This window comes from Sceloporus occidentalis, unplaced genomic scaffold, assembly GCF_023333645.1.
Source record: "Sceloporus occidentalis isolate IW3139 unplaced genomic scaffold, rSceOcc1.0.p SCAF_113, whole genome shotgun sequence".
NCBI lineage: Eukaryota > Metazoa > Chordata > Lepidosauria > Squamata > Phrynosomatidae > Sceloporus > Sceloporus occidentalis.
This window is the reverse complement of record NW_028317093.1, coordinates 1,277,666-1,304,055: the sequence shown is the minus strand read 5'-3', so window position 1 is coordinate 1,304,055 and position 26,390 is coordinate 1,277,666. Positions and strand designations below refer to the sequence as shown.

General features: G+C 38.6%; 1 protein-coding gene across 1 annotated transcript; it reads left to right on the top strand.

The window, feature by feature from the left end:
- The first annotated feature begins 8,363 nt into the window (after positions 1–8,363).
- Positions 8,364–20,411, top strand: LOC149282527 (asparagine synthetase [glutamine-hydrolyzing]-like). Its single transcript, XM_089498121.1, has 11 exons — positions 8,364–8,612; positions 10,314–10,551; positions 11,637–11,822; positions 12,338–12,439; positions 13,278–13,405; positions 14,780–14,906; positions 15,867–15,973; positions 16,578–16,678; positions 17,087–17,168; positions 17,271–17,426; positions 20,202–20,411. The coding sequence occupies exons 1-11, from the start codon at positions 8,364–8,366 to the stop codon at positions 20,409–20,411; spliced, it is 1,686 nt and encodes a 561-aa protein (XP_089354247.1).
- Positions 20,412–26,390: the final 5,979 nt, after the last annotated feature.

Genomic DNA, 26,390 nt, shown 5'->3' with positions numbered 1-26,390 from the left:
GGCGGCAGGCCATTGGTTAAAATGACGAAAACTTATGAAGTAATTATTTTCCTTAGTTACGGGGCTCCACTTTTTAACAGTTCCAAGCCAATATGTGTTCTCTCTCTCACCATGATGTCACTTTGCTCTTGTCTAAGAGTATAATAAACGGCTGGCAGATTTTTGCCTAAAAAACACTTCTAACAACAGATGTTTGACAAGAATCACAAGCCGCGCAGCAAATGTAAGGAGCTCCGATTTATTATTATACCCACATGATTTATGTAGTTCTCTTTAATGACTTGGTTCAGTATTTGCTCAAATTCAATTTTTATTACTCTTGTAGGAAAAAGTTACATTTTGGATTGCCGGCCAAGACTGACTCACATTGTAAACCTAAAAAAATATATGTCATCTGTTAGACATGAATCCAACAAAAATGCCCAGATCATCAGAATGAAATGACATGTCCCCGTATTTGCAACCAGAGCCGGCCTTAAGTATTCTGGCGCCCTGTGCGGACTACTCCTCTGGCGCCCCCATCCCAAAAAAAAGAAAGGAAAAAAAATCTCCCCCCCTCTGCCCCTTCTCACTATCTACCACCTCTGCCCCTTCTCACTGCCTTCCCCCCTCTGCCCCTTCTCATTATCTACCCCCCCTCTCCCTATCCTTACTTACCTTGTTGCCGGAGTCCAGCAGCGGGAGCGGGAGGCGTCCGTCTTCCCGCTCTGCCACGGTGCGCGCTTCACAGCTGAGCGCCAGAATAATTTCGGCGCTCAGCATGAAACGCCGGCACCGCGATGGAGTCACAGAGAGTGAGGGGCGCCAAACGGTTGCTGAAAACTTCACGAGCAACCGCTCGGCCCCCCTGCCCGGGACTTAAATTAAAAAAACTTTTTTTTTTAACTTTAACATCCTCCGTGTTAACTAAAGTTAAAAAAACCTTTATTTAAAAAAAAAAAACAACAAACCGAAGTTTTAATTTACGTCCCAGGCAGGCGCCCCTGTTGCCATGGTGCCCTGTGCGGCCGCACAGGTCACACACCCCTAAGGCCGGCCCTGTTTGCAACCCTAATAATGGTCCGCCTATAGCTCATAATCGTCTGTGTAAATGTTGTGATAATTTATTTTAAAAGCTTACCTCCGATACGTATGTGTTAATGCGACACAGCTAGCATTTCTAATGCATTACTTTTTAAGTATGCACTCCACTCATCCGATCTGCCGCTCCAGCTATAAATGCCTATAAATGCCTGTATGTATGGCTCTACCCAGTGGCCACACTTGCATCATTTGCCAGTCATTTGTAACCAGGTCATCCCGAGTCCGGCCCTGTAATCTGCTTTACTGATCACTAATGATCCTTTCGTCTATTGCTTTCTATCAGAAACATTTTTTTCAATGAACCTCTCAATTACCATCCTTTAGAATCTAAACTTCTTTATAGAACCACAAAACTATCCTCAATACAAAGATAATGTCATCCATTAGCCCCATACCTGTATTAATTATGCTTTTACACCCAAACACCTGTGATATCAGCGGTCAACCTGTTATATAGAACAGTCCAATAATAAAAATAACACAATACAGGCGACAAAAAATGCATCACAACACATAATCTGTACCGCTTGGACAGGTTTACTTTTAAAGTGCATGAGCGCCACCTAATGGCAAAGAGAATTTTTACAGCTATGTTTAACTACAATATATTTTATAATTTTATAGCACTAATTTACAATTTTTGACATTTTAAACAAGAGTTCTGATAGGAGCATGCCTGAAAAAAAGAACTTTATCAATATGTTATATACTACATTTCAATAGGAGTTATTTAGAAAGAGTGACCGCTTAAAAATAGCACCATAGCAACAAACAGAAACATAGAATTTAATGGCAGTCTGCCATCTGCCTGTGTTTTGTTTTAAAGAATCAGATCTTATTCAGTGTTTGATCATGTCTTAGAGTCAGTAAAGTTAAATGTTTATCCCACATTGATTGATTTTTTTGCCCATTCATCCAGTAGAGCATTTGTGAAGTCAGGCAGTGATGTTGGAGAAGGCCTGGCTCGCAATCTTTGTTCCAGTTCATTGGGCTTGAGGTCAGGGCTCTGTGCGGCTGGCCAAGTTCTTCCACACCAACCTCATCCAACCATGTCTTTATGGACCTTGCTTTGTGCACTGGGGCACAGTCATGCTGGAATAAAAAAGGGCCCTCCGCAAACTATTCCCACAAAGCTAGAAGCACAGCGTTGTCCAAAATGTCTTGGTATTCTGAAGCATTGAGATTTTCCTTCACTGGAAGTAAGGTCCCCAAACACGGAAAAACAACCCCATACCATTATCCCTCTTCCACCAAACTTTACAGTTAGCACCATGCAGTCAGGCAGGTGACATTCTCCTGGCATCCGCCAGACCCATCTGACTGCCAAACAGAGAAGCGAGATCCGTCCCTCCACAGAACACTGCTCTAGAACCGATAAAACACCATCGCTAGTGCAGAGAAATCTGAATCTCTCAGAGAAAGGCCAGGTTTGCAAGGCTTGGCCTCATAGCTTTGTTACTGATAGTACACGGTACACTTTGGTACAGACCTGCACTGTTACTGTCAGTGGGGCACTGGAGGGTTCTCTGTATGCCCTTCGTCCTGTTTAAATGCCTCATAGTTGTATTAATGTAATTTGTGATCTATTGCATTACGTATAATATGTGAACGGCAAACGGACCTCTGTCACCAATACCAAGAAAGGAGTTTCCTGAAGTTGGAATCTATCACATCTATCAGGCGCCATGCATAAGAGATCACACCTTCAGTTTCCTCACTGTATTTGAAACCTATTGCATTATAGCAGGTGTTCAAATTCCCAGTTCACATTTTGTTTTATGCCTCCATAAACACTTATTTCAAAGGAGGAGGGATGTTAGAACAAGATATCATAATTGAAAACTTAGATGTAATGTAAGTTAGTTTTACTTTACCGAGAAGCTGGTACATAAATGGAACAGCCTCCCAGCAGAAGTGGTAGAGGCTAATATAGGGAGGGAATCTAAACAAGCATGGGATAGGCATATGGCTATCCTGAATCTAGGACAAGAGCAAAGGCCGATTAAACTCTGAGTCTTTATGGGGAGGAAAAACAGGTAGACTGAATGGGCTGAGTGGTTCTTATCTATGTTTCTGTATTAACACATATATTCTTCTGTACTGTACACTTACCATGGTCTCCAGATGTACGGTTACACATGGACACATTAACCTTTGACATACATTCTTTTTATAAACTTGGATACCACGCAGACACTGACACCGTATATACGCAACCACTGCATTGCTGGATCACAGGAAAGCTAATGAATCAGGTTTATGCATACATCAGAAATGTGGATTAAAATGTCATTATTGTCAGTGAGCAAGGCTGCTGTATTGACTGCAGCAGGGCTTCAGTTGCTTTAGCTGTCCTTCCGCGTAGTATTAATAATAAATGAATGGCACATGGCATTTAAACCGGTTGCTGATGTAACATCCCCCAGCAGTTTCACGAGACAGCATAGAAACCCGTTCTGCCAAAATGTAAGCCGTCCTCCCATTGAATCATTTTTTATTCTATGGAAGAGAAGAAATCCCCCCTCCCCCTCCTTACAGCTGATATGTAAAGAAATCTCTAGCAAACCATAAGCCATTAATTCACGTTATTATGTCTTTCAGTAAATGCAGACAATCCAGAAATAGTTAATCTTTTCACTTAAAGGCTATGGTCTAACAGAGACATAAAGGTTAATAGCTGTGCATACAGATAACTGATACAGTGGCAGAATCAAGATACTAAGACATTTAATAAGTTACACTAATATAAAGACAATGTATTTATTCCTTATACAATAAAAAAACAAACACATGTAACGGTTAAATCCAGTGAAATATTTAGATATTCTATGACAAGGAAAATGATATATATATATAATTATATATAAAAATAATTATATATTTAATTGTTTATTTAAAACACATACATATATACGGTATTAATAATATATGTAATTATAATATATTCTGAATATACTGTAGATATATATATATATATATATATATATATACACACACAGTATTTATGTATATGTCTGTGGTTTTTATTATTATTATTATTACTACTACTTATTTCTCCAGTACTACGTATACTGATATTTCTTAGAATTAAAATTCATACAAATATTACATTTTTTTTTAAAACAAACCTATAATTGATAGATAAAATCACTTTACTGCGCAGTTCTAGAGCAATAATGAAATTATTAGCTAAAATCCAAAATCGTATAAAGAAAATCAGTGACAGGCGATGCAATATAGGAGAAATTCTGCCATCGTACTGCAAAAAGCATCACAGAAAATGGATCGATAAAATAAAAATCATTTTTCATTATCAGAATCACTAGAATATATATAAAGCCAGAGATTAAATCATAGAGCTCGGCATCAGAACAGAAATGAAAGTGAATGAAACCTGCATGAATGACGAGGCATCATCCATATCCAATCAGACTCTGCGCTCAGCGCTCAATGAGAAGCCTGCTTACAAAGAGCTCTGGAGCTCCTCTGCCTCCATGCCTCCTCTGGAAGCGTTTTCATTCACAGTCTGGTTGAGATCAAGCTGCAGCAGTCTGGGTTACTCCTAAACAGATTACCGGTAATGCAACAGTCACGTTTTCTTATTCTGTGCAGATTGACATTTTGGAGAGAGTTCAGAGCAGAGCTACTAAAATGGTAAAAAAATAATCCCGAAATACTAAATGATTTCAATATGTGCAGCTTGGAGGAGAGAAGAGAGAGGGGAGATGTGATGGAAACATTTATATACATAAAGGGATTTAACAAAGTACACAAGAGAAAAGGTCATAATCTAAAACTAGAGGGTCAGAGGCGTAGATGTAATATTAGGAAGTTTTGCTTTACTGAGAAGGTAGTAGATAAGCGGAACAGCTTCCCAGTAGAGACTAAAACAGTGAGAGAATTGAATAATACATGCAACAAGCATAAAGCTCTGCTGAATTTAAGATGAGACCACAGACTGATTAAGGTACATCAGGCAAAACGGGAAGACTAGATGGGCTGTGTGTTTTTATCTGCCATCAAATACTATGTTTTAGGAGGAGCACTAAAACTAGAAAATGGATTCGCTCATCAGACATATTCTCAGATATTCCTTTGGAGTTTTGGGCTCCTTTAGATATTCTTAAATATTCCTAGTCGTGTTTTTACAGCAACCATATTACAGGTGGTAATAAAATATTTAATCCCTTTGTGTCTGTATGGTGGGCAATGCGTTGGTCGGCATTGCATCTCAGGGTTAAGCAGATGTTAATACCATAATGTCCTCTCTTATGTTGTAGAATACTTAAAATGTCTACTGCAAGGCTGGATGTGATATAATGTACTCCTACCGTATGACTTTTTCATCAGCTTTCTGTAATCTTCCATGTGCCAGAACGCTGATCAACATGTTGCGAAACGGTGTGTGTACAGATCTCTATTCCACCCCTCAAAGGTTAAAGGGAAGAGGTTGACACATTGTGCAATGGCTACAAGGGCCAATTTAGTTTTTACCAGGAGGGTCAGAATCCGATCCTGCTAATATAATAATTCCAATTGTATTATTACCCAAAATACACCAGCTGATTACTCTAGAGTAGTGTCCAGAGCTCCATGATCATACTGAGCATAAGACACAGTAAGTAAATCTCATCAGGAGCCATGTCCATGTGTATGTTCTTACTGGACAACACTTACAAGTTTTTGTATTCTTCAGAATAGTAGTAACTATAAAATGTCTTTTCTAGACTAGTTCTGGTCCTTCATATTTTATGTACGCTAGCATGGGGGGCAAATCCTTGTAGTCTTTGCCCTCTGAGCATCTTCTAGTCTGTCCTCCTTTCCTCACTAGTACTACACATCACATAAGCAAACAATGGTATACAGCAGGGGCGACACCTGGAGCTGTGGCCCGCGTAAGATCAGCAGCCAGGGCAACCGATCTTACGCGGGCCGCACCTCGAGCCCTGCTACAACAAGAACCCTGCTACTTACCTGTGGGAGGGTCTTTTGTAGTGCACAGAGGAAGCGGAACCCAGCAGAGTTCACGTGACATCACATGACTCTGCTCCAGTCCTGCTTCCTCTGTACAGTAGCAGAGAACGCAGAGGGGGGCCGCGTCCCCTGCTGAAGTCTGTGAGCGGCATCGAGGGAGCTGCAGTGCAGGTAAGGGGGTGGGGAGGGTGTTTGAATGAGTATGCGTGATTGAGGGAATGAATCTGTGAATGAATGAGTATATGAATGAATGAGTGTGTGTGTGTGATAGCATGGATGTGTAAGTGCTGGAACCTAGGCATGATGGGACTGTGATTGCTGTTAGCAATCAAACTCCTATCATGCAAAGTCAGCCAGTACATGCTGAAACCTAGCTAGCTGCCCCCCTTGTGTATTGATGCTGCCAGCAGTATGGGATCTGCACATCACTTACAGCCACCCTGTACCAGCATGTACTGGATGACTTGGCATGATAGGAGTGTGATTGCTAACAGCAAGCACAGTCCTATCATGCCAAGTCATATTGCTAATGTTTTTTGTCCAATTATGGTGTGTTACCTACTTTTATAAAAAATGTGAGTTTTTATTATTATTTTTAAAGGTGGGGGGTCATTTTCGGTTTTGGTGGATCCCTAGAATAAATAGAACTATTTCATTTTTAATTATCCTGAATCCTGAATTTGTAGTCACAAAACTTTCTAGGCCCAGAAATCAGTGAGAGGAAAAGTAAAGGTTTTGTGTTATTTACTTTATTTTAATCTGCATATTTTATTAAAGGCCATATTTTCTCACAGTGAAAAATGAGTGCGGCCCTCGCACGTATACAATTCTGATGAAGTGGCCCACTGCAGAAAAAACTTGGACACCCCTGGTATACAGTATATGGACACAGTATCATGTGATATCAAGTGGTTCGAGTGACCATGTATGTGAAGATGCTGATGTAATGGGTTATGGGACATATGGGTTATTGATACTGATATTGTGCAAAAATAACTTGATGGGGATGGATGAGGATACTCCGTTGGATGGAAGATTATGGAATAGGAGAAAAGCAACTCAGAGATAAAATGATGTCATGCAAAAGATAATGGAAATAGTTGATGTCATGCAAGATAATGGAAATAGTTGGGGAGTAGGGGCAGATGATGGCTTAGTGTTCCATTTCCCATTTCAGATGAAGATTATTTGGGTTGGGGAGTAGGGGTAGATGATGATTTAGTTTCCAATTTCCCATGTCAGAACCATGGACAGGGACTTTGGAGTGACTACGCTGAACATAATGGGTCTGTTAAGGGAAACGGGGAGAATGTTTTTAAGCTTGGCTTTGAAGATGAACACAGCTAGAAAGCGGTAGAGAAGGGATTTTCCAACATTTTACTAAATGGCAGAGAGACATTTTGAAATCTACAATGGAAGTGTTAAAATGGCCTTTAGTGTATATTGTGGATTTGTTCTTTGAAAATACTTTGAAGATACCGTTAGAAAAGCCCCTTACGTGGTGCAGTGCCAGAGTCTGACTGACCCAAAGAAAGAGAAAGAGATTTTCTTACATTTTTCTCTCAAAAAGTACATATTAACACATAAAGAATCCAATCAAAACCAACATGCATGTTTAAAACCAACAATGCTAAAGTTATTGATACGTTCATTGCTATGGTTCAAGAAGGTACTTGCAAAGTATAAAATGTATATAATTTGTTCAAATGCGTCACATCTTTAACCTAACAAGCTGGAACACTGGCCTAAGCTCTTTTAGAGTTAGGAGGCACGACATCGTAACATGCAGTGCAGAGGTCCATGTCTGATGGAATGGACCATCACTGCATCTCATCCATTGAATTCAATGAATCTTCAATGCACAATATTCAGTCATTTTGTATTCTATGATAACTTAATATAAATATAGTCTAAGAGTGGAATACACAGAAGAACAATCTAGCCCAATTCCAATGGATTATTGCTGTTTGAAGGCCAATCAGAGGCTTTTCGATGGTCACTGACCAGAAAATCCCTAGACGATAAGAATGTAGTGGTAAATCATTGCTTTTCAATTTATCTCCGACATTGAATCCAGCCCATTATGTTTTAGTAATATCTTTATCTGGCACCCAACAGCACTTGCATAGAGAAATGATGTTAAAAACTAAAAAAATTGTTTGAGTGTTTTGTGATCAACAAACTCACATAGATTGCGATCAATGGAAGGATTTCTATTCAAATGATATATTTATCTCTATATGATATATATTGTTAGATATAGTTACTATTTCTTTTGTTTTTTGGATTATAGAAGAGTTGTGAACATGTGTGGGATCTGGGCCTTGTTCGGCAGCGACGAATGCCTTTCCGTACAATGTCTCAGTGCTATGAAAATTGCCCACAGGGGCCCCGATGCCTTCCGATTTGAAAATGTCAATGGATTTACCAACTGCTGCTTCGGCTTCCATCGACTTGCAATTGTTGACCAGTTGTATGGCATGCAACCTCTTCGCGTCAAGAAATTCCCTTATTTGTGGCTTTGTTATAATGGTGAAATTTACAATTACAAACAGGTGAGTTATATTCGCTTAAAGGGATACTTTACTGTCTCTGACCAGCCCACAAAAGAAGAATGCAAAAAGTACTTCATGAGTACTTTACTATACATTTGTTAAATATAAAACGAATAATAAAGTAGTTACCTCAAGGAGAAGCTGCAGCTCGTCCAACAGTTTGCTTGAAGCAGCCAATTGGTGGCTCCCATTTAAATCAGTGGGATAGCTTTCCACACATACGCACATTGGTCTCAAAAGACCCCCGCCTGCAGTGTTCGCTGAGCCCATCAACCATAACTGCCCCTAAATTAACCCTAAGCACCCCATTAACCATAACTGCCCCTAAATTAACCCTAGAGACCCCATCAACCATAACTGCCCCTTAAATTAACCCTAAACACCCCATTAACCATAACTGCCCCTAAATTAACCCCACCTCCCCTAACTTTCAGCAGCCCAAATATTAATTTTATACTCACAGTTAGATGAGTTGCTGAGCAGTGTGGACGCAATAAGAAAAGGGGCAGGGCCAATCGTCAGTGTGATTGCAGGAAGGGACTGGGAATCAGAAAGGGGCGGGGTCAATCATCAGTGTGACTGCAGGGAGGGACTGGGAAGTAGTAACTGCTACTGGGGGCGTTGGATGGGCATTTGGGGTGGCGTTTTTTGCCGCTCCTCTGAAATATGCCACACCTCTACAATCTAAAACCACTGGATAAGACGCACCCAGTTTTTAGAGAAAAAATAGTGCGTCTTATACATGGGGAGATACCGTATATCACATTCAAGGAGACGTGTTCGGCCTAACTTAACTCCTGCCCTGGCATTAGCTGGGGAGTTTGGGCAAAAGGGCAAAAGCATATGATGGGATTCTGCAGACTCTCCGTATGAATTTGTAAGGGGGGCATCATGAAAGTTTAAAGGGACCTCAGCTATCTTATGCATTTAATACATATGTTATTACTTTTCAGAACACTGTCTTAAACGTGAATTCGTTAGATTCCAGCAATACACAGGGCCAAATGTTTCCAATTTTCTTTCAAGATCAAATTCTAAGCCATTTGTGTTTCCATGATGCACTTTTGTCAGTCCCGGTAAAGAATGGAATCTGCCCTATGTCTTTGCATATATCCATCACCCAGTGGAGCGTCTTCTACTATGATTCTTCTTACTTTTCCCAGAAAGCTATTATTTTCGCTTTCTGGGAAAGAGACATGATGTATTACTCATAAACAGAATAAGATCACAAGAGGACCTCCAGGCTAAAAGTTCCCAGCCTTCCGCTGAAAGGAATTCTTGCAATTTGTATTGAAGTGAAAATGATATTCCTGAATAGCATGCGCAGCTGTAACCTCCACCACGGTGTGCATGATGATAGCATTCCATCTACCCGGTCTGTTATAATTATATACATTGAATTGTTATACGTGGATATGTTATTACTATTTGCCAGGGCATGGGGGAGATAAAAGCAGTGATGCACATAACATTGACTGCATCATGTCTTCATCTTGCTTACATTTACACCCTAAAATAATTTTTGCTGCCCTACTTTTTTGATTGAGCTTAATTGTTGACTTGCATTGCATTCACTATTGTTTTTACGTCATACTCTGTTCCTTTTTTTTATTATCATTCGCTTGAAAGTCTGTTTCTTCTCGCTCGCTCGCTCATTATAAAAGAACAGCGTTATTAATTATCCTTATTTTTCTAATTCAGTTACAGAAACATTTTGATTTTGAATACCAAACAATGGTTGACGGTGAAGTTATACTTCATTTGTTTGATAAATACGGAATTGAAAAAACCTGCTCTTTGTTGGATGGTGTGTTCGGTTTCATTCTGTTGGACACGGCGAACAGAAAAGTATATATCGGGAGAGACTCCTATGGTGTTAGACCCCTGTTTAAACTTCTTACCGATGATGGATTCTTGGCAGTCTGCTCTGAAGCCAAAGGTAAAATGTACATTAAATCCCTTTTTTTAATGGAGCATCAGCTGATCCTGCAGCGCTATAACAATAGGAGTTAAGTAGAAATGAACATAAAAACTGATAAAAATACAAACTGACTATAAGACTAACACATGTTAAGACTGCTGCTATATAGGCGGAAGAGGGTCCTGATCTTGTGAGCTTACAGTCTATTAGGAGGTCGAGGGGGAATGAGAAAGAAGGTGAGGGGCTGCATGGTCGAGGGTGATGTGGAGATGTCATTGGCATGGAGATCTCAACGGTGAAGAGGATGGATGGTTTCTTCTGGATGCAGGTTGAGGGGTATTAGGAGGACATATGCTTCTCTGAATAGTTGGGTTTCTAGTGAGAAGTGAAAATCTCAAGTTAGTAAGTAGGAGAAAGTCTAACAGAACAAGATAGGGAATTCAAGAACATTTTTATTTTATTTCCAATACACTGATGAATTGTTGCCATAAAAACTGTAAATGCGTCTTTAAAAATTATTTTTTATTTTATTGAATCATAAAAAATATTAAAATTAAAGATCTGATAAGGTTTATTTGCTTAGCATACTAGAGAGTTCATTTACTGTTTTGTCTGTATGAAATAACCCTTTTATTTGCGGTTTAGTTTATTTACCATAGTCAGTTGCATTACAAATTAAATCCCCACCGGCCAAATCATTTTATTGCATACTTAAAAATAACATCTGAGATATTGAATGTGATAAAAAATTTATTTCTTAGAATTGTGTTTATAAAAAAAACCCCAATATTTTCCTAAATATTGGCAACTAAATAGACTAAATAGTTCATACCAGTAAAAAAATGGGATAAGGTTTCTTAGAGGTGAAGTGTAATTAACATCTGTGAATGTATTTATAGATGGTTTCATCTCTATAATTTAATTGACATTGACTGGTCCATTGGGTAGGTTTTCAAAATGTTCAGATGGAAAAGTTTAATGGCTCATATATTTATGGTTAACCTTTGTTTATCAGTACATCATCATGTTATTATTAATATTATTTTTAATTGCAAATGAGTCTGCTTTTTCTTATATTTTAAAAGGTTTACATCTCATTCTAGGTCTTATCAACGTGAAGCATTCCATGACCACATGTCCAAATGTTGACCCCTTTCCCCCAGGCCACTGTGAAGTTTTTAATTTAAAGCCTACAGGGAAGGTGGTGCCAGTGGAATTGATAAAGTTTCACAACTTCAGAGAAGAACCTAACCATGCGGAATATGACTCTCTTGGAGAACTGCAATCAGGTAATGTAACAAGAGACCAATTTATGGTGCCCAATAATAGCTGTGAGCTTGGCCTTGCAAAGGAGAATGTTAAACGGCTCAGGGATCATCTTGGGGTTTCTTCTCTCTTTGCGAATTGGCATTATCATGGATAATCCTCATATAGGTACTGGTGGTTGTTTCATTATCTATCTATCTATCTATCTATCTATCTATCTATCTATCTATCTATCTATCTTTTATGATAGTGAGAAGGTCACATAAATAAACTGCTTACTTAATGACACAAGGCATGAGCGTGGCAGGCATGGGTAAAAGTTAATTATTTTTCACAATTTCATCCATTACTCTATCCACTAGCAGTGCCACGAAATCTTTAAAATGCACCAAAGATATAGATTCCTACAGAGATCTTAATGAATGCAATGAGATACATAAATTCCACTAGAAAAAAGGCAAATTATTAGAGGAAAAGTGACGTTGGAAACGTAACTGACCGAGCCATCAGTAATTTATTAACATTTTTGTTTTTATAGGATTTGATCGTGAAACAGTGAAAAGGAACATTTGTCTTCTGTTTGAAAATGCTGTCAGGAAGCGTCTAATGGCACACAGAAGAATTGGCTGTCTACTTTCAGGTATATTTTTCGTAAAATTTAATGCCGCCAATATATTTTTCTATTTTTGGCTTCTGCATATTTCCATTTCCGTACCCTGAGAACTCAATGTAATTTTCCTGTCTGCTCATCTATCTAATCCAATCAGTTTTATTATCACAGTCTAGGATCCATTAATAATATTAATATTGCACCATTTATTTGAATTTATTGGTATGTGACACATACAACACTGCCTACTCATGCATTAAGCCCTTACCGAAATTATTAAAAATGGTTGCGGAAAGTAAATGTTGCATTTGTAGATTTGTAATTATCTATACATTGTTAATGCTATCGTGTACACAATTGTGTACAAACAAGCAGTAGCTGGTGAATGTGCAGAGAGCAGTCATAATACATGCCTGTTCAGTAACTTTTAATAATTTGTGAACATATCTCACCTCCTCCATGTTCTGAGGACACTCGCTGCTGATTGGCTGCTTGATGCAGCCAGTCAGTGGCCGGAAAGCACTCTCATTGAAAAAGATGTAAAGTTTTTGTGACTTCAGGTCTCTTACTCAGCTGGAAGATGTCCCAAAAGCTTATGTCAGTTTATATACACTTCATATACAGTTTAAGTACTTAGAAAGTACTAGCCATTGGGATCTCTATTAAGAAAAGTACCATTCATTGGATTCACCAATACCTTACTACCGGGGTCAACAAATCCCATGTTTTACGTACTAGCTCTGGAATTGATGGATCTCACGATTGGATCACTAGTCAAATTTCTGTACTAAGATATAGCTAAACCTGATAAATGTGAAAAGTGATATTTTTCACCTAAGAATAATTTCCACACAAAAAATGATCCTAGGTGGTCTGGACTCCAGCCTGGTTGCTGCCACTTTGAGGAAACTAATGAAGGAAAACACTCTCTGTTACCCTCTACAAACGTTTGCAATAGGTATGGATGATAGCCCTGATCTACTTGCGGCCAGAAAGGTAAGATATAGGTCTTAGCACCGTATACAATACAGTAGAAATGAGCACTGCATTTGACTGATTTGATAGATTACGAGATCTATAGGCCTATGGAACTATTTAAGAGGAAGGTTTTCAATTATAGTCAAGGCTTAGCTGCACCTAGATATGCATAGTACCCATGCTGCCAAATTTCACCAATATCAGTATGTGAATTTTTTTAGGTTTTTTAGTCCAAGGGAGTTTGCAGAAGAGTTCTTTAACAGTATGCATTATGAAGGACTAAGTTTGGCAAGTTACCTCTGCACAAAGAACTTAGTTGACCCTATAAAGTAGTTAAATCAGGTTTATTGAAAGTCACCACACTAATGAACTATGTATAGCTCATCATTTTTGCAGGAGATATTTGCCAGGGTTCTTTATAATGTATGAGGGTATTTGATGAGCTGCAACTGCATCTCAACCGTAAATGCTTTTGTGAATTAACAGATATACCATGAAAGCAATTGGGCACATGGAAAGGAATAAGCTTTCACACGGGAAGTGCTTCCCCAGGTCTCTGGGGTCAGTTTTTACTTTCCCTGGACAAAGGAGCAGCACGTGGCAATTCTTACTCCCTGCCCATGTTCTGCCCATATCCCGCCCATTCCCCACCCACTTTCCACTTCCAGTTTTCTCCCACTAAAGACTCTCTGGGACTAGCTCTTCCCCAATACATGAATAGCCTCATACACAGCTAGTCCTGCCCCTACGCAAAGCCACTCGCCCAGAAGAGGGAGAGCTCTTGGTAGCCTAACCTGGGAAGTTCCCGCGTATGTGACTAAACCCTGATGAAGAAATGTTTGTAGAATAGTAAACAGTAGCATGCTACAGCTTTGCATCATAACTACTATGTGGCAAACTTATTCTCTATATGACAAGGGGTAAAAAAAACAGCCCCAACAACTAGTTGATCTAGTTTAGGGGTATTTACACTTTGATACAGGGACCACCAGTGGTACAATACCCAAGATACTTTAAGATAGATGATACAATCATGGATCAGTTCCAGCTGAACACTGCCCTAAAATTAGACAGGACTTGTCAAACTTATTTATGGCCATATAGTGTGACGGAATCCCCCAAATGTACGCCTTAGGTGTTTTTTGATCGGTATCTACAGGGTATACGCGAAACTCTTGCTTTGTTTTATGTATTTATTGGTCATTATTATTCCTGGGAATCTGAATGTGTAGCAGCGTTTGTGCTTTTTAGGTTGTGTGCTCCCCTATTTTTGTGGGCACTGTCACAGCGTACAAGCTGCCCCTTTTAATACAATCTATATGTTCCTTATCTAAAATGTCTTCCAGATATTCCAAACAACCTTGTAATGCATCCCCCTTGAATATGTTTTAGGTGGCATCCCATATTGGTAGTGAGCACCACGAAGTAATGTTTGACGCTGAAGAGGGGATTCAAGCTGTAGATGAGGTTATTTTTACATTGGAAACCTATGACATCACGACTGTGCGCGCCTCTGTTGGTATGATTTCTTTTATTATGAATTCCTTGGTTTTTAACCGACTTATTTCATTGCATTATAAATAGCGATACTTAATTAGTTAGTTGACACAAATAAGAATAAAAAAAAATAATGGAACTGCTTTCTGCCAGACTTTCAATAATAAAAATGAGGAACGAAACATATTCTGTGCCAAGATCAGAGTGTTCTGACCAAAAAAAGCAGCTACTGATGATAAAATGCTGCTGGCACATATCACCCTCAATGTCTGTTCCAACAATTGGAATTGGAGTACAGATTAAGAATTCTTGAATTTTAAAGCATGATATAGAAGGTATTTGTGTTTCTTTTCACGCGGAGCATTCAGTTTACAAACTGTACCATATAAGAGAACGTTAATAGGAGGATTTAGTCATTTAAATTATATGCCAGGTTGGCAAGGGTAATGCCAGCGCTGGCTTTCTCTAGAGCCTTATCTGTGGAACGTCTGTGAGAATCATAAGCCTGTGCAATCCTGCCAGCCAAGAATTGGGTGGCGTGGAACCAGGCATCTAAGGGGTTAAATCCAAGGTCTTTATTTGCAGCACTTCCTATTGTAAAGCAAACATTTACATAACTAAAATAAATAACTAAAATAAAGCAGACTGAAGTTCTACCTGCTGTTATAGTGTAAGAAACATGAAACTGCTAACAAAACTGAATAAGAACGGAATAGTTAAAGTATCTCTTTTAAATAGAATAATTATAGGAAATATAATATATAGTGTGACGGAATCCCCGATATTTATGCCTTAGGTGTTTTTTGAACGGTATCTGCTAGGTATGCACTGATTTCTTGCTTTTTTTATGTATTTATTGGTCATTATTAGTCTAGCAGCAACCTGGGAATCTGAATATATATATATATGCCTTTTGTGTTTTTTAGCTTGTGTGCTTCCGTTTCTGTATATTTTTTATTTTTCTGTTTATTATTATTTTTAGGAATGTATTTGGTTTCCAAGTACATAAGGAAAAAAACAGACAGCGTGGTGATATTTTCTGGAGAGGGTTCGGATGAGCTTACCCAGGGTTATATTTATTTCCACAAGGTTAATATCTTTTCTTTCTCGTTAAATCCGAATGGGGAAAAAATTGTATATGTGGAAAGCTAGTGATGAAATAAACCACTAACATTGTACTTTAGCCATAATACTTACGGGGATCCCATACTTTGTGTCATAAAGTGTAATTCAAAGAATAAATTGTTTTTTTTTATTTTGCATTTAACTTTGTTTTTAGTGACAGAGGTTTTGTCAAACCCTAATGTTTATTAGGCTAAGTCTTAACCCTTTAAAGACAATGGGCGGTCCCTAAACTCATGGAAAACAATGCATTTTGAGCCCGTACATGTACAGGCTTTGTCATTAAGGGGTTAAGGGCAGCCATCTTGAGGGAAGGGGATAAATCCCACGGAAAGCCATCATCTTTACCCACTTAAAATAATACTTTGGAAGGGCAGACATGAGAGGTTACAATGATCCTTCAGAGAATGGTCACTCATTCTGCAATGTAGCCTATACTAAGCGTGCATGCATGTTCTACACTATGTAGCACATGATGGAAACCCAACCTACTTTGATACGAACCAAATGCTGTGTGACTTCACTTGAGATGTCATCCAAAAGGTATAAAATACATACGTCTTCTACTCAGGCACCATCTCCTGAAGAAGCAGCAAAAGACAGTGAGCGCCTGCTAAGGGAACTGTACTTATTTGATGTTCTCCGTGCTGACAGGACGACAGCTGCGCATGGGTACATTTTTCTTCTTTCACTACCTCCCTTCAAGACAATAAATTGTCTTCTCGCTCCTTCTCATTTTACCTCAAGAGGTTGTTGGTATCACGAGTGTAGAGGGAATTGGTATGGTATTCACTGGTTTTACACATATTCGTGGGCTACTGATCTTCTGTGTTTGTAAGTGTCATGGTGGGTATTCCCCTATACATTGGGCAACGTACAGCAGACTGGTTGGGGATGGTGAGAACTAGAGGCTTCTTCAAGAAGGCCACGGGGGTTATCTTGTCATCTTAGATTAAGAAGATGTGCAGGGTATTATGATGAGGAGATAAGGCTACCTAGAAGCCATTGTACAGACCTTTTTTATAAAGAGAGTTATTGTTCTTTATAAACATAACCAAAACCTCTGTTTTCTCACACAAGCCTAGAGCTTCGAGTGCCATTTCTGGATCATCGATTTACGGCGTATTATCTGTCTTTGCCTCCAGAACTCAGAACTCCTAAGGTGCAGTAGAAAGCCTATGCATATGCGTCTAATAATTCTTCTTTTATGAAGAGTAGTACAAAGGAATCAGCCATACTGTTCTGTTTTTCTTTTCTTCCATAGAATGGAATTGAAAAATCCCTCCTGAGGGAAGCATTTGAAGACTCCAACCTGCTGCCCAAAGAGATTCTGTGGAGGCCCAAGGAAGCATTTAGCGATGGTTTAACATCTGTCAAGAAATCTTGGTTTACAATACTTCAGGAGCACATTGAACAACAGGTATGCCTAAAACAACAAGTCTATGTAAAAAATATGCGCGTTAATATAACTGATAAGTAATAATAATAAAAATCTCCCTCTTTAGTTATAGAAATCCTGGTCTTGTTTCTGGAATACTTCAATAAAAATATACACACCTGAATGAGAGAAGCCTATATGATGTTCTATAGGCTGTAGGGAGTCTTTGAGCTTTTTTGTTGCTGTCACTACAAATCATATTCCCTTTGCTACATCACCCTACACCAGCCTTACATCACCTTACTATATATTTTCTTTATATCTGCAATTTCTTTCTGACAACAGGCAGGGTGATGTGTTTGCAAATACCTTAGGCTGTGTTTTCTTAACTTATTATCCTGTTTGTATGTATGGGAGAAAAACATTTGACACATAATTTATAATACATAACATTTCATGTCTACTAAGCATGAGGAAAAGTATGGGAAGTTCTGGTGATCATATGTTAAATATCCATTTACACAGACTCCCTGATTATAAACTCCCTACTGACCCCTGTCATTTCCCCATCAGCCCCTGCCATGTCACCACCAACCCCTGTCATTTCCCCATCAGCACCTGCCATGTCACTACCAACCCCTGTCATTTCCCCATCAGCCCCTGCCATGTCACCACCAACCCGTCATTTCCCCATCAGCCCCTGCCATGTCACCACCAACCCCTGTCACTTCCCCATCAGCCCCTGCCATGTCACCACCAACCCCTGTCATTTCCCCATCAGCCCCTGCCATGTCACCACCAACCCCTGTCACTTCCCCATCAGCCCCTGCCATGTCACCACCAACCCCTGTCATTTCCCCATCAGCCCCTGCCATGTCACCACCAACCCCTGTCATTTCCCCATCAGCCCCTGCCATGTTACCACCAACTCCCATCATTTTTGGCAGGCTCTGCTCTATTTATTCATGGAGTCACAGTCCAGCACAAGTACGTGATTTAGGTTTCTTAAATTTTGTAAGTGTAACTGTGAGTTAATGCAGGCTAAGCTCGTTAATAATTTATCATGTATAGTCTGTAAAATATAAACTTGATGGTCTGTGAATAATCTCCATAATAGTTCCCTAATGATCTCCATGGCGTGAGGATTGACCTTCCTCATCCTATAGGCGCTGTTGTTGGGTTCTGTTTCTCTCTTTGTCCGTGTAGACAGCCAGTATGGTGAGCCTTTTGGGTACGATGGTAGTAATTTGTTATTGTCTTCCTGGTTTTGGCTTTTCTGTTGACCTTGTTTAATCTCCACCGGCACTGACCTTTTGGCTTGTTATCTGTCTTTGGGGTCAACTTTGTTGCTTAGACTGTCGTTGGTGAGTTCTGGAAGTCATAGTACTTGGAAGCTGAACGGAAGGGATATATGATTTTGTTAAAGACAGAAAACCCACACAGGATTTTCCCTAGTTGTCTTAGACTAGGGATCAAACTGCAATAGAATGGCACTGAGGGGATAAGATGACACTATATAAATCAATCAATTCAGACAATAGCATTGCTTGCCGTTTACATGATGCATTAAGAGGCCACCAGATGGCGCTGGAACATAACTACTTCTCTATTTCTAAACGGTCCTAGCAAATTACTTAAGTGTTAATAAATATTTATATAGCGACTGCAGAACTTTCCTTGTAAGGACCAGATTGAAACTCACTTCAAGATCCCCCATCATGGTTTTGTAAGAGTAATTGTAGATCGACCAAAAGTCTTTCATTTTTGAGAACAACTTTAAAACATGACTGCAATTAAATAGCTCTTGTGGAATAAATATACAATCAAATATGCAGTTGCTTTGTCTATTATTTATTTTGTACTAGGTTATCAGGTGATAATGAGGATCATTCTCTAAGAAAATCACTGAGCTGTAATAGTAAAAATAATGTGATGGTGCATGTTTTAAGGAAGAGATAGCTTTTGCCTCCACAAGTTTACCATTTATGCATTTAAAAAAACGACTATAATTATAATGCCAGATTGGTTGAGAAAACCATTGTTTCTGTTCTATTATAATTACTACAGAGGGTGGCTACGTGCAAAATATCTGTTTTTAAATTTACCCAGGGAAAATGTCAGGCGTATATATATATATATACCTGTACATGATATTATGGTGACATTAAATATAATATGTTATTAATATTATGAAACTACATGTATTATACTATGCATCTTTTTTTTATGTGAGTCTGTTTTTATATGGAAACTCCAGTGTCCCAGGGAGCCCCCGAACAACTCCAAAACCCACACAAACGTATAATACTTACATTAGGGAGAAGCTGCAGCTTCCCACCCCCTCCATGGGCAGAGGGTTTATGCTACTGATTAGCTGCTTGAATAAGAGGCAGGGAATGTTCCCACCATAATCAATGGGAGTGTTGGGTAAAGAAGCAACTGCATTTGTGGGCATTTTGCAGAAGAACATCTCAACTATCTTATGCATTAAAGCACATATAAAGACTGGAGTGTCTCTTCAAGAAGTAATTAGTTAATTAGGATTGAAAAAGTAACGCCAGGCCTATTTAACAAGAATATTTATTGCTCTTTTTTAACCTTTTCTTAAAATCTATATCTCTTTCTAGTTCTAGACAATAGACGTGGTTCCCATCATCATGTCTGATAAATGATTTGCATGAATACACTTGGGAACAGTACTTTTTTTTAAATTTTCTTACTTCTGTATTACAGTGAGCCATTTGATTTGGACAATGCTTGTCTGCTCCTTTTCTTTCTGATTAAGCGGCTATTGTATGTTGTATCTTTTATCTACAGGTGGATGACATTATGATGGAGAAAGCATTTGAAAAATTTCCTTTTAATACACCAAAGACAAAGGAAGGCTACTTTTATCGTCAAATGTTTGAAAAATACTACCCAGGACGTGCTGGTTGGTTGACCCATTACTGGATGCCACGATGGATCAATGCCACGGACCCGTCTGCCCGCACATTAAAGCATTACAAGTCTGACACAACTGCATAGGAGTCTTGAGACATAAATGATTTATTCCTTTTTAATCATTTAATGAAATTCTTGTGTGGCCGCAGTTTTGGTCAATAAAACATTTTACATTTCCAGTAGAATTCTCAGGGCTTGGTTTATTCAGTAGAAATCTGTTGCTGTGAGAATCCTATTCAGTATGTAAGCTTTCACACTTTAACCGTTGGCATATAAAACGTTTATATATTCAGGCAACAGACCACATGATTGACAGCCTCTTCTATTAGACACAATTTGCAGCTACGACAATGTGATACATGTCAGAATTTACAGGTCTCCTTCTGCATGGTTGTTAGTTTGTTACACAAAGTTCTAGATTAAGTAAATCTAAAGTTTGAAACTCTTACTGCTGAATATTAAAGGGACAATTATTCTGAATGTCTAATATATATCCTAGGTATATATTTTACTTACCAGTATATTTTAGATAACGACCGGTAAATAAGAGGCCTTGAGGACAGTAGACGCGTAGTACTTGTCAAAGTGTAATAAATAAAAGGGTATTAAAAGAACTGTGAAATTCTGTATGTCTCAGTGTAGAAGCTTAAATCAGTGGGGGGTTTTAACAAACAATATTAACAAGGAATTGTGACATTTTACTTTTTAATAAAATATTGAAGAACCCTAACTGGTACTTCTATAAAAAAACACAATGGATTGTGTCTATGTCCCTTCCATTTTCTGATATCGGCACTTAAGACTTTCATTAGATTGGGGCTAATGGCACAGGTAGGGACAGTGCTCACTCTGTGCTCCCTCTGTCTCAAAATCGGCATAGATCACCCTTTTGGGGCGATAAGTGTCCCCCGTGAACCTCTGCTCAATGAGAAGGTGAACCTATAACTGTCCCAGTTACGCTATAGATTCCTGTGCCTAGCCAGCACAACCTCCAAAGTATCCTTATCCTTTTTACGATCTCCCACACTGTGGCCCTTGATCTTCAACTGCACAAGGGGCGCTGTTGAACATTTGGCCAGTGTGCCCGATGCCCAGTTTGCTTCTTGTGTTTAGAGCTCAGTGCATTGGTACGCTAGTAACGCTGTCCAATGGATAAGCAGGACATAGCAATTAATGATAGCTCATAGGAGGGTCATTACCAGCTGTGGTGACATCATGCATGTGGTGCGCATGGGGGAAACATTAACATGCCCTCCTATATGTTGTATGGCCATACCTAGGAACCGTACAAGTTTCGCCCGGAAACTCAGGGTGAAGCACCACTTCTCCGGGTCAATAAGAAAAAAGTCCAGGTCACCCCACACCCTGCCCACTTCCTCCTTCGTGCCCCATGACATACCAGCGGCAGTGGGACCTCCTACCCACATCCTGCAAGGGGGGCTCTGGGTAGCCAGAGCCGGAAAGTTCCTAGGTATGCAGATGACCAGTCAGGGGCAGTTTTATTTTAAGGGGTGGGGACTGGGGGGGAGAGGCTTTTTGCTGTCTATTCGAGGACCATCAATAATCTTCTGCACACACACGCCAGGAGTCCAACGTTTATACAGCTCTCTCTAACACACATACCTTATTCATCTTCCAGAGAAAACAAAGAAACTTGACTTTCTACAACAATCTCCATACCTGTATATGTGCAGTGATTGCAACATATATTATTGATCTTTCATGTAAAACACTTAGACATTAGAACAGATTTTAACTTATACACCAATAAATGTCTTTTTTTTGTATTCCGGGCATCTGCCAAAACCCAGATTCATCCATCAGACTTTGAAGCACAATGCGCTTTAGCTCTCTGTGGCCCCGCTCTGTGACTGCGTAGTGTAACTCTTCCTGGCTGAACTGCTGTTACTCCTAGATGCTTCCACTTCCAGGGAAGATCTAACATAGAATACATTTCACAAACTGACTCGTGGCAAAGGTAGCATCCTATGGTAGTACCACATTTAAAGTCACTGAGCTCTCTGTATGATCCATTCTTCTGCCAATGTTTGTCTGTGTGCATGGTTTTATATATCTGCAAAATGGTGTAACTAAACTCATTAATTAGGAGCAATGTCCACATACCTTTGGTCATACTGTATAGTGCATGAAGATCTGGTTCCTATGGCAGACAGATCAAGTCACAACTGTAGAAGTGAAGGGCAACTGGACACATATAAGTCAAAACGGAAAAGAAACAAAGACAAAGTCTGGCAAAGGGTGGTTGCCCAGGCAGCTTCAGTTCACTTTATAGAGTATGTTTCTTTATTATAGTTTCTTTGTTTTTCTTCTTCTCTGTTGTCTATTATATATGTGTTTACTCATATGTATAGCATGAACCTGTGACAGAATCCAATGAGATATTCAATGAGATAGTGTGGTTTAATACTTGCTAACATTAATGCTTGCTTATTCTTTATGCTGTCAACAATACGATTGCAATATTTCTACTGCTTTTTGCCTTGTAACAATGTATAGTAACTTATAGAAAAACATTAAAATTTCATTTTTTTATATCATAAACAGTATTAGGGCACTCAAATTGAGTACTTTGCACCTGAAATAACCTTTGAAATATATTTTAAGTATTACACAAAAAGATTGTATGAACGTAGAATGAGGGGGTATATTAAGTTTCAGCAAGGGCCACCGTAAACATTCATGTTTTTCCTCTTGGCCAGGGGGAATGACAAACAGCCATGCTGCTACACTGCCCTGGGGTGATCATGTTCAATGTCACATTAACAACTTTCCTACTCCCAAGGGTGGCGATGGAGAATGAATGTTTGCACATTTGACTTCCAGCTGTATCTCATAACTGCCTCCTAAACAAAAATAACTTAAAAACTATCTTTTCCTCGACTTGCAGAGAAAATGCACACACTTTCTATTGACCGTTTCCACATATTATTAACCTTTCTGCCATATAAGTCCTTATGATATATATACTAAGAACTCATATCCAACCAGCGCCGGATTAATCAGGCCGGCCCCCGGACCAGTGAAATCTACAAGAGAGGTAAGGGGGTGCGGGAGAGTGAATGGGTGAATGAATGAAGTGAGTGAGTGTTTAGGGGCAGAAATGGGACAGGCAAGCTGTTTAGTGGGGCAGAGGTGGCACAGGCAAGTTGCTTAAGGGGCATAGTTGTCACAGTCAGGCTGTTAAGGGGCAGAGGAGGCATAAGCAGGCTGTTTCTGGGGAAGAGGTGTAACAGACAGACTGCTGAGGAGGCACAGGCAGGCTGTTTTAGGGCCAGAGGCCTACCATGTCATTGTCGGGCTTAGTGTATAGTGATAGGGGTTATGCTGCACTACTGTCAATGTCTGGCTCAGTGTATAGTGATGGGAGTTACGCTGTACCACCATCAGTATCTGCTCAGTATACAGTAATAGGATCTATGCTGTACGACATGCGTTCAGTAAATGTTATTTATTTAAACTTATTTAATGTATTTATAAGTTAATTTATTTTTTCAGATTTCTAGTTTTTTCCAGTTGACATACAGTTTACAAATTTGTGAAATAAATATTGTGGCCAGCATTCATTTTTATGTGGGGGGTGCCACATATAGGAGCTGTCCTGGGTGCCAAATACTTTAGGTAGGCCCCTGAGGATGCTACATGTCATTGTCTTATTATTACTTACTATTTTAGTCTTCCAAAGTCCAAATTTCACAGTCAAATATTTCTTGTATGTGCATAGAATCAATCAATTAACAGAGTTCATTACTGAGCATTGAGTAATTTACCGTTACAGAAGCATATGTGATATGGAACCTTTTTATATTATTTTAATTTTTATATGGTATTGTCACATACCTTCATTTACAATGTAATAGAGACTGTTACAAGAGAGCAAAAAAGAAACTGAAAAGGATGTTTAACCTAAACAACTTTTAGCAGCTAGCTTTCACAATAAGGGAAGGAATATTTATGGGGATCAAGCAAATCACGAATCTGAGAACCGGAAGTTAAGATCACTGCTCCTACGTGGGCTTCTAATTTAAGTAAATTGCTTATCTTAATCAGTAAATACCATGAGATACCTTTATTAGGTATAGTGAACTGTAAAATGTACCATTTGTGAAAGTGACAGAACCTCTTTAAAGCATCCAGAGGTATGAAAGAGACGAGATAGATTCATTTATCTAGGGCTGAAATAAAAGCCCTTACAAAACTACTAGAACAAAGTGACAAGGTAACAAAACCATCTGACAAGGACAGCAGTTGGGCTTTAATGACTACTACTTATCTTACACTTATCTTAATTTAATGACAAATTGTACTATATAAGCTCAGTTAATGATACTACTGACGAATTTAAACATGAGCCTGATCAGATGCTTGATGTAGTGTTCGCTGATTGATTGTTAAATTAAAGCTTTATGGAACAGAGCACTTGCTTAGTCTTCAATCGGGATGCCTAGTTTATTTAATTTTTAATAATAATTATAAATGAGAGATGGTATTAAATTATCTTAATTATCATGTAAGTATACATATAAATACTGTATATACTGTATACACTACTGTTCAAAGGTTTGAGGTCCCTTAGAAATGTCCTTGTTTTTGAATGAAACGCAAACTTTGTCCATTAAAATAACATGAAAATGGATCAGAAATACAAAGCAAGCGGTGTTAATGTTGTAAATGACTATTGAAGCTGCAAACAGATTATTCTTAATGGAATATCTATAGGTGAATCACTCCCATCACTCCTATGTTCCAATGGCATGTTGAATTCACTAATCTATGTTTATGTTTAAAAAGGCTAACCAATCATTGGAGAACCCTAGAAATGTCTTTGTTTTCCATGAAAACAGCTAAGTGACTCAAAACTTTTGAATGATAGTAGATATATTCATAGAAGACTCACACAAGATGAATTCTGAGACATTATTATTCTTTATTATTATTATTATTATTAATATTATTATTATTTATTATATTCATTATTCTTAAGATTGTATGCTTGCAAGAAGGGCTCTCTCCACCTAATGTATCGGTTTGTCTTAGTCTGTCAATTCTCTTCTTGTCATACCCCTTGAATTTATGTATTGTATTAAGCGCTGCGTAAATTGTTGGCGCTATATAAATAAAATAATAATAATTATTATTCACTATAGTCAACCACTGTTCCTTTGATAACACTTAATATGTATTCTAAATAAATGATAGTTATTGGAACCTCTGAACTTTCTAATTTTTCTAAAAAAAACCCTAAGGTACTCTTGACCAGACTCTGCACAGCTTTAAAAAAGAGAGGTTAAATCCATCACTTAAAAAAATGACAAACTAATAGATCACAAAAAAAAACATTTTTCAGTGCACTGCAAGGACATTTTTACCACCTGGTTTAAGACTTGGTGCTCTTCTAAACCGCCTTCTTCTTCCAGTTTTCTGCACGTGCTATAAAACACAATAAAACAGTTTAGAAAGCAGCTGATCAGGAAAGGCAAGGTAGTTGCATGATAGGATACAGAATCGTGCCCAGTTGGTACATATTGGGGTTAAAACTGTTGCTCAGATATATTCGGAGATCTATTTAAATAGGAATGCTTGCATAGATAGCATCGGAAAGAATAAGAAATATTGGACTCAGTATATAGTTTATAGTCAAGGATGCACATCTCCACATCCAAATCACTTTACATCTAATGCGATCATAGGAAAAATATTAATTGATGTAAGAGTAAGTCAGAAACTCAATACAGTCAATGCAATACCGTTTAAATACTTTTATGTTTTATCTGATGCTGTTTACCCCTGTGGTTCATAAAAAAATATATATATCTACCAAGGGAGTTATGATTTTAAATACTTCTGAAGGATGTGACCCAGGACTGTTGAGTATTATATTTGTTCTTTCCCCACTAGGACTTTTTAACATCTGTTATATTGCTCTGGGTATAAAATATTTAAATATTAAATAGGTATTTATTTAGAGGTTTACATTATATGGCATTTCCTTTTATTTTCTATTAAAACCGTGAAATTAAAACCAAAGGCTACTGTCTCAAAGAA

Coding starts and splice junctions, on each gene's coding strand:
- LOC149282527 (XM_089498121.1), top strand. CDS start 8,364: ATGTGTGGGATCTGGGCCTTGTTCGGCAGCGACGAATGCCTTTCCGTA. Junction 10,552..11,636: donor AGTCTGCTCTGAAGCCAAAG/GTAAAATGTACA, acceptor ATCTCATTCTAG/GTCTTATCAACGTGAAGCAT. Junction 17,427..20,201: donor AGGAGCACATTGAACAACAG/GTATGCCTAAAA, acceptor TTTTATCTACAG/GTGGATGACATTATGATGGA.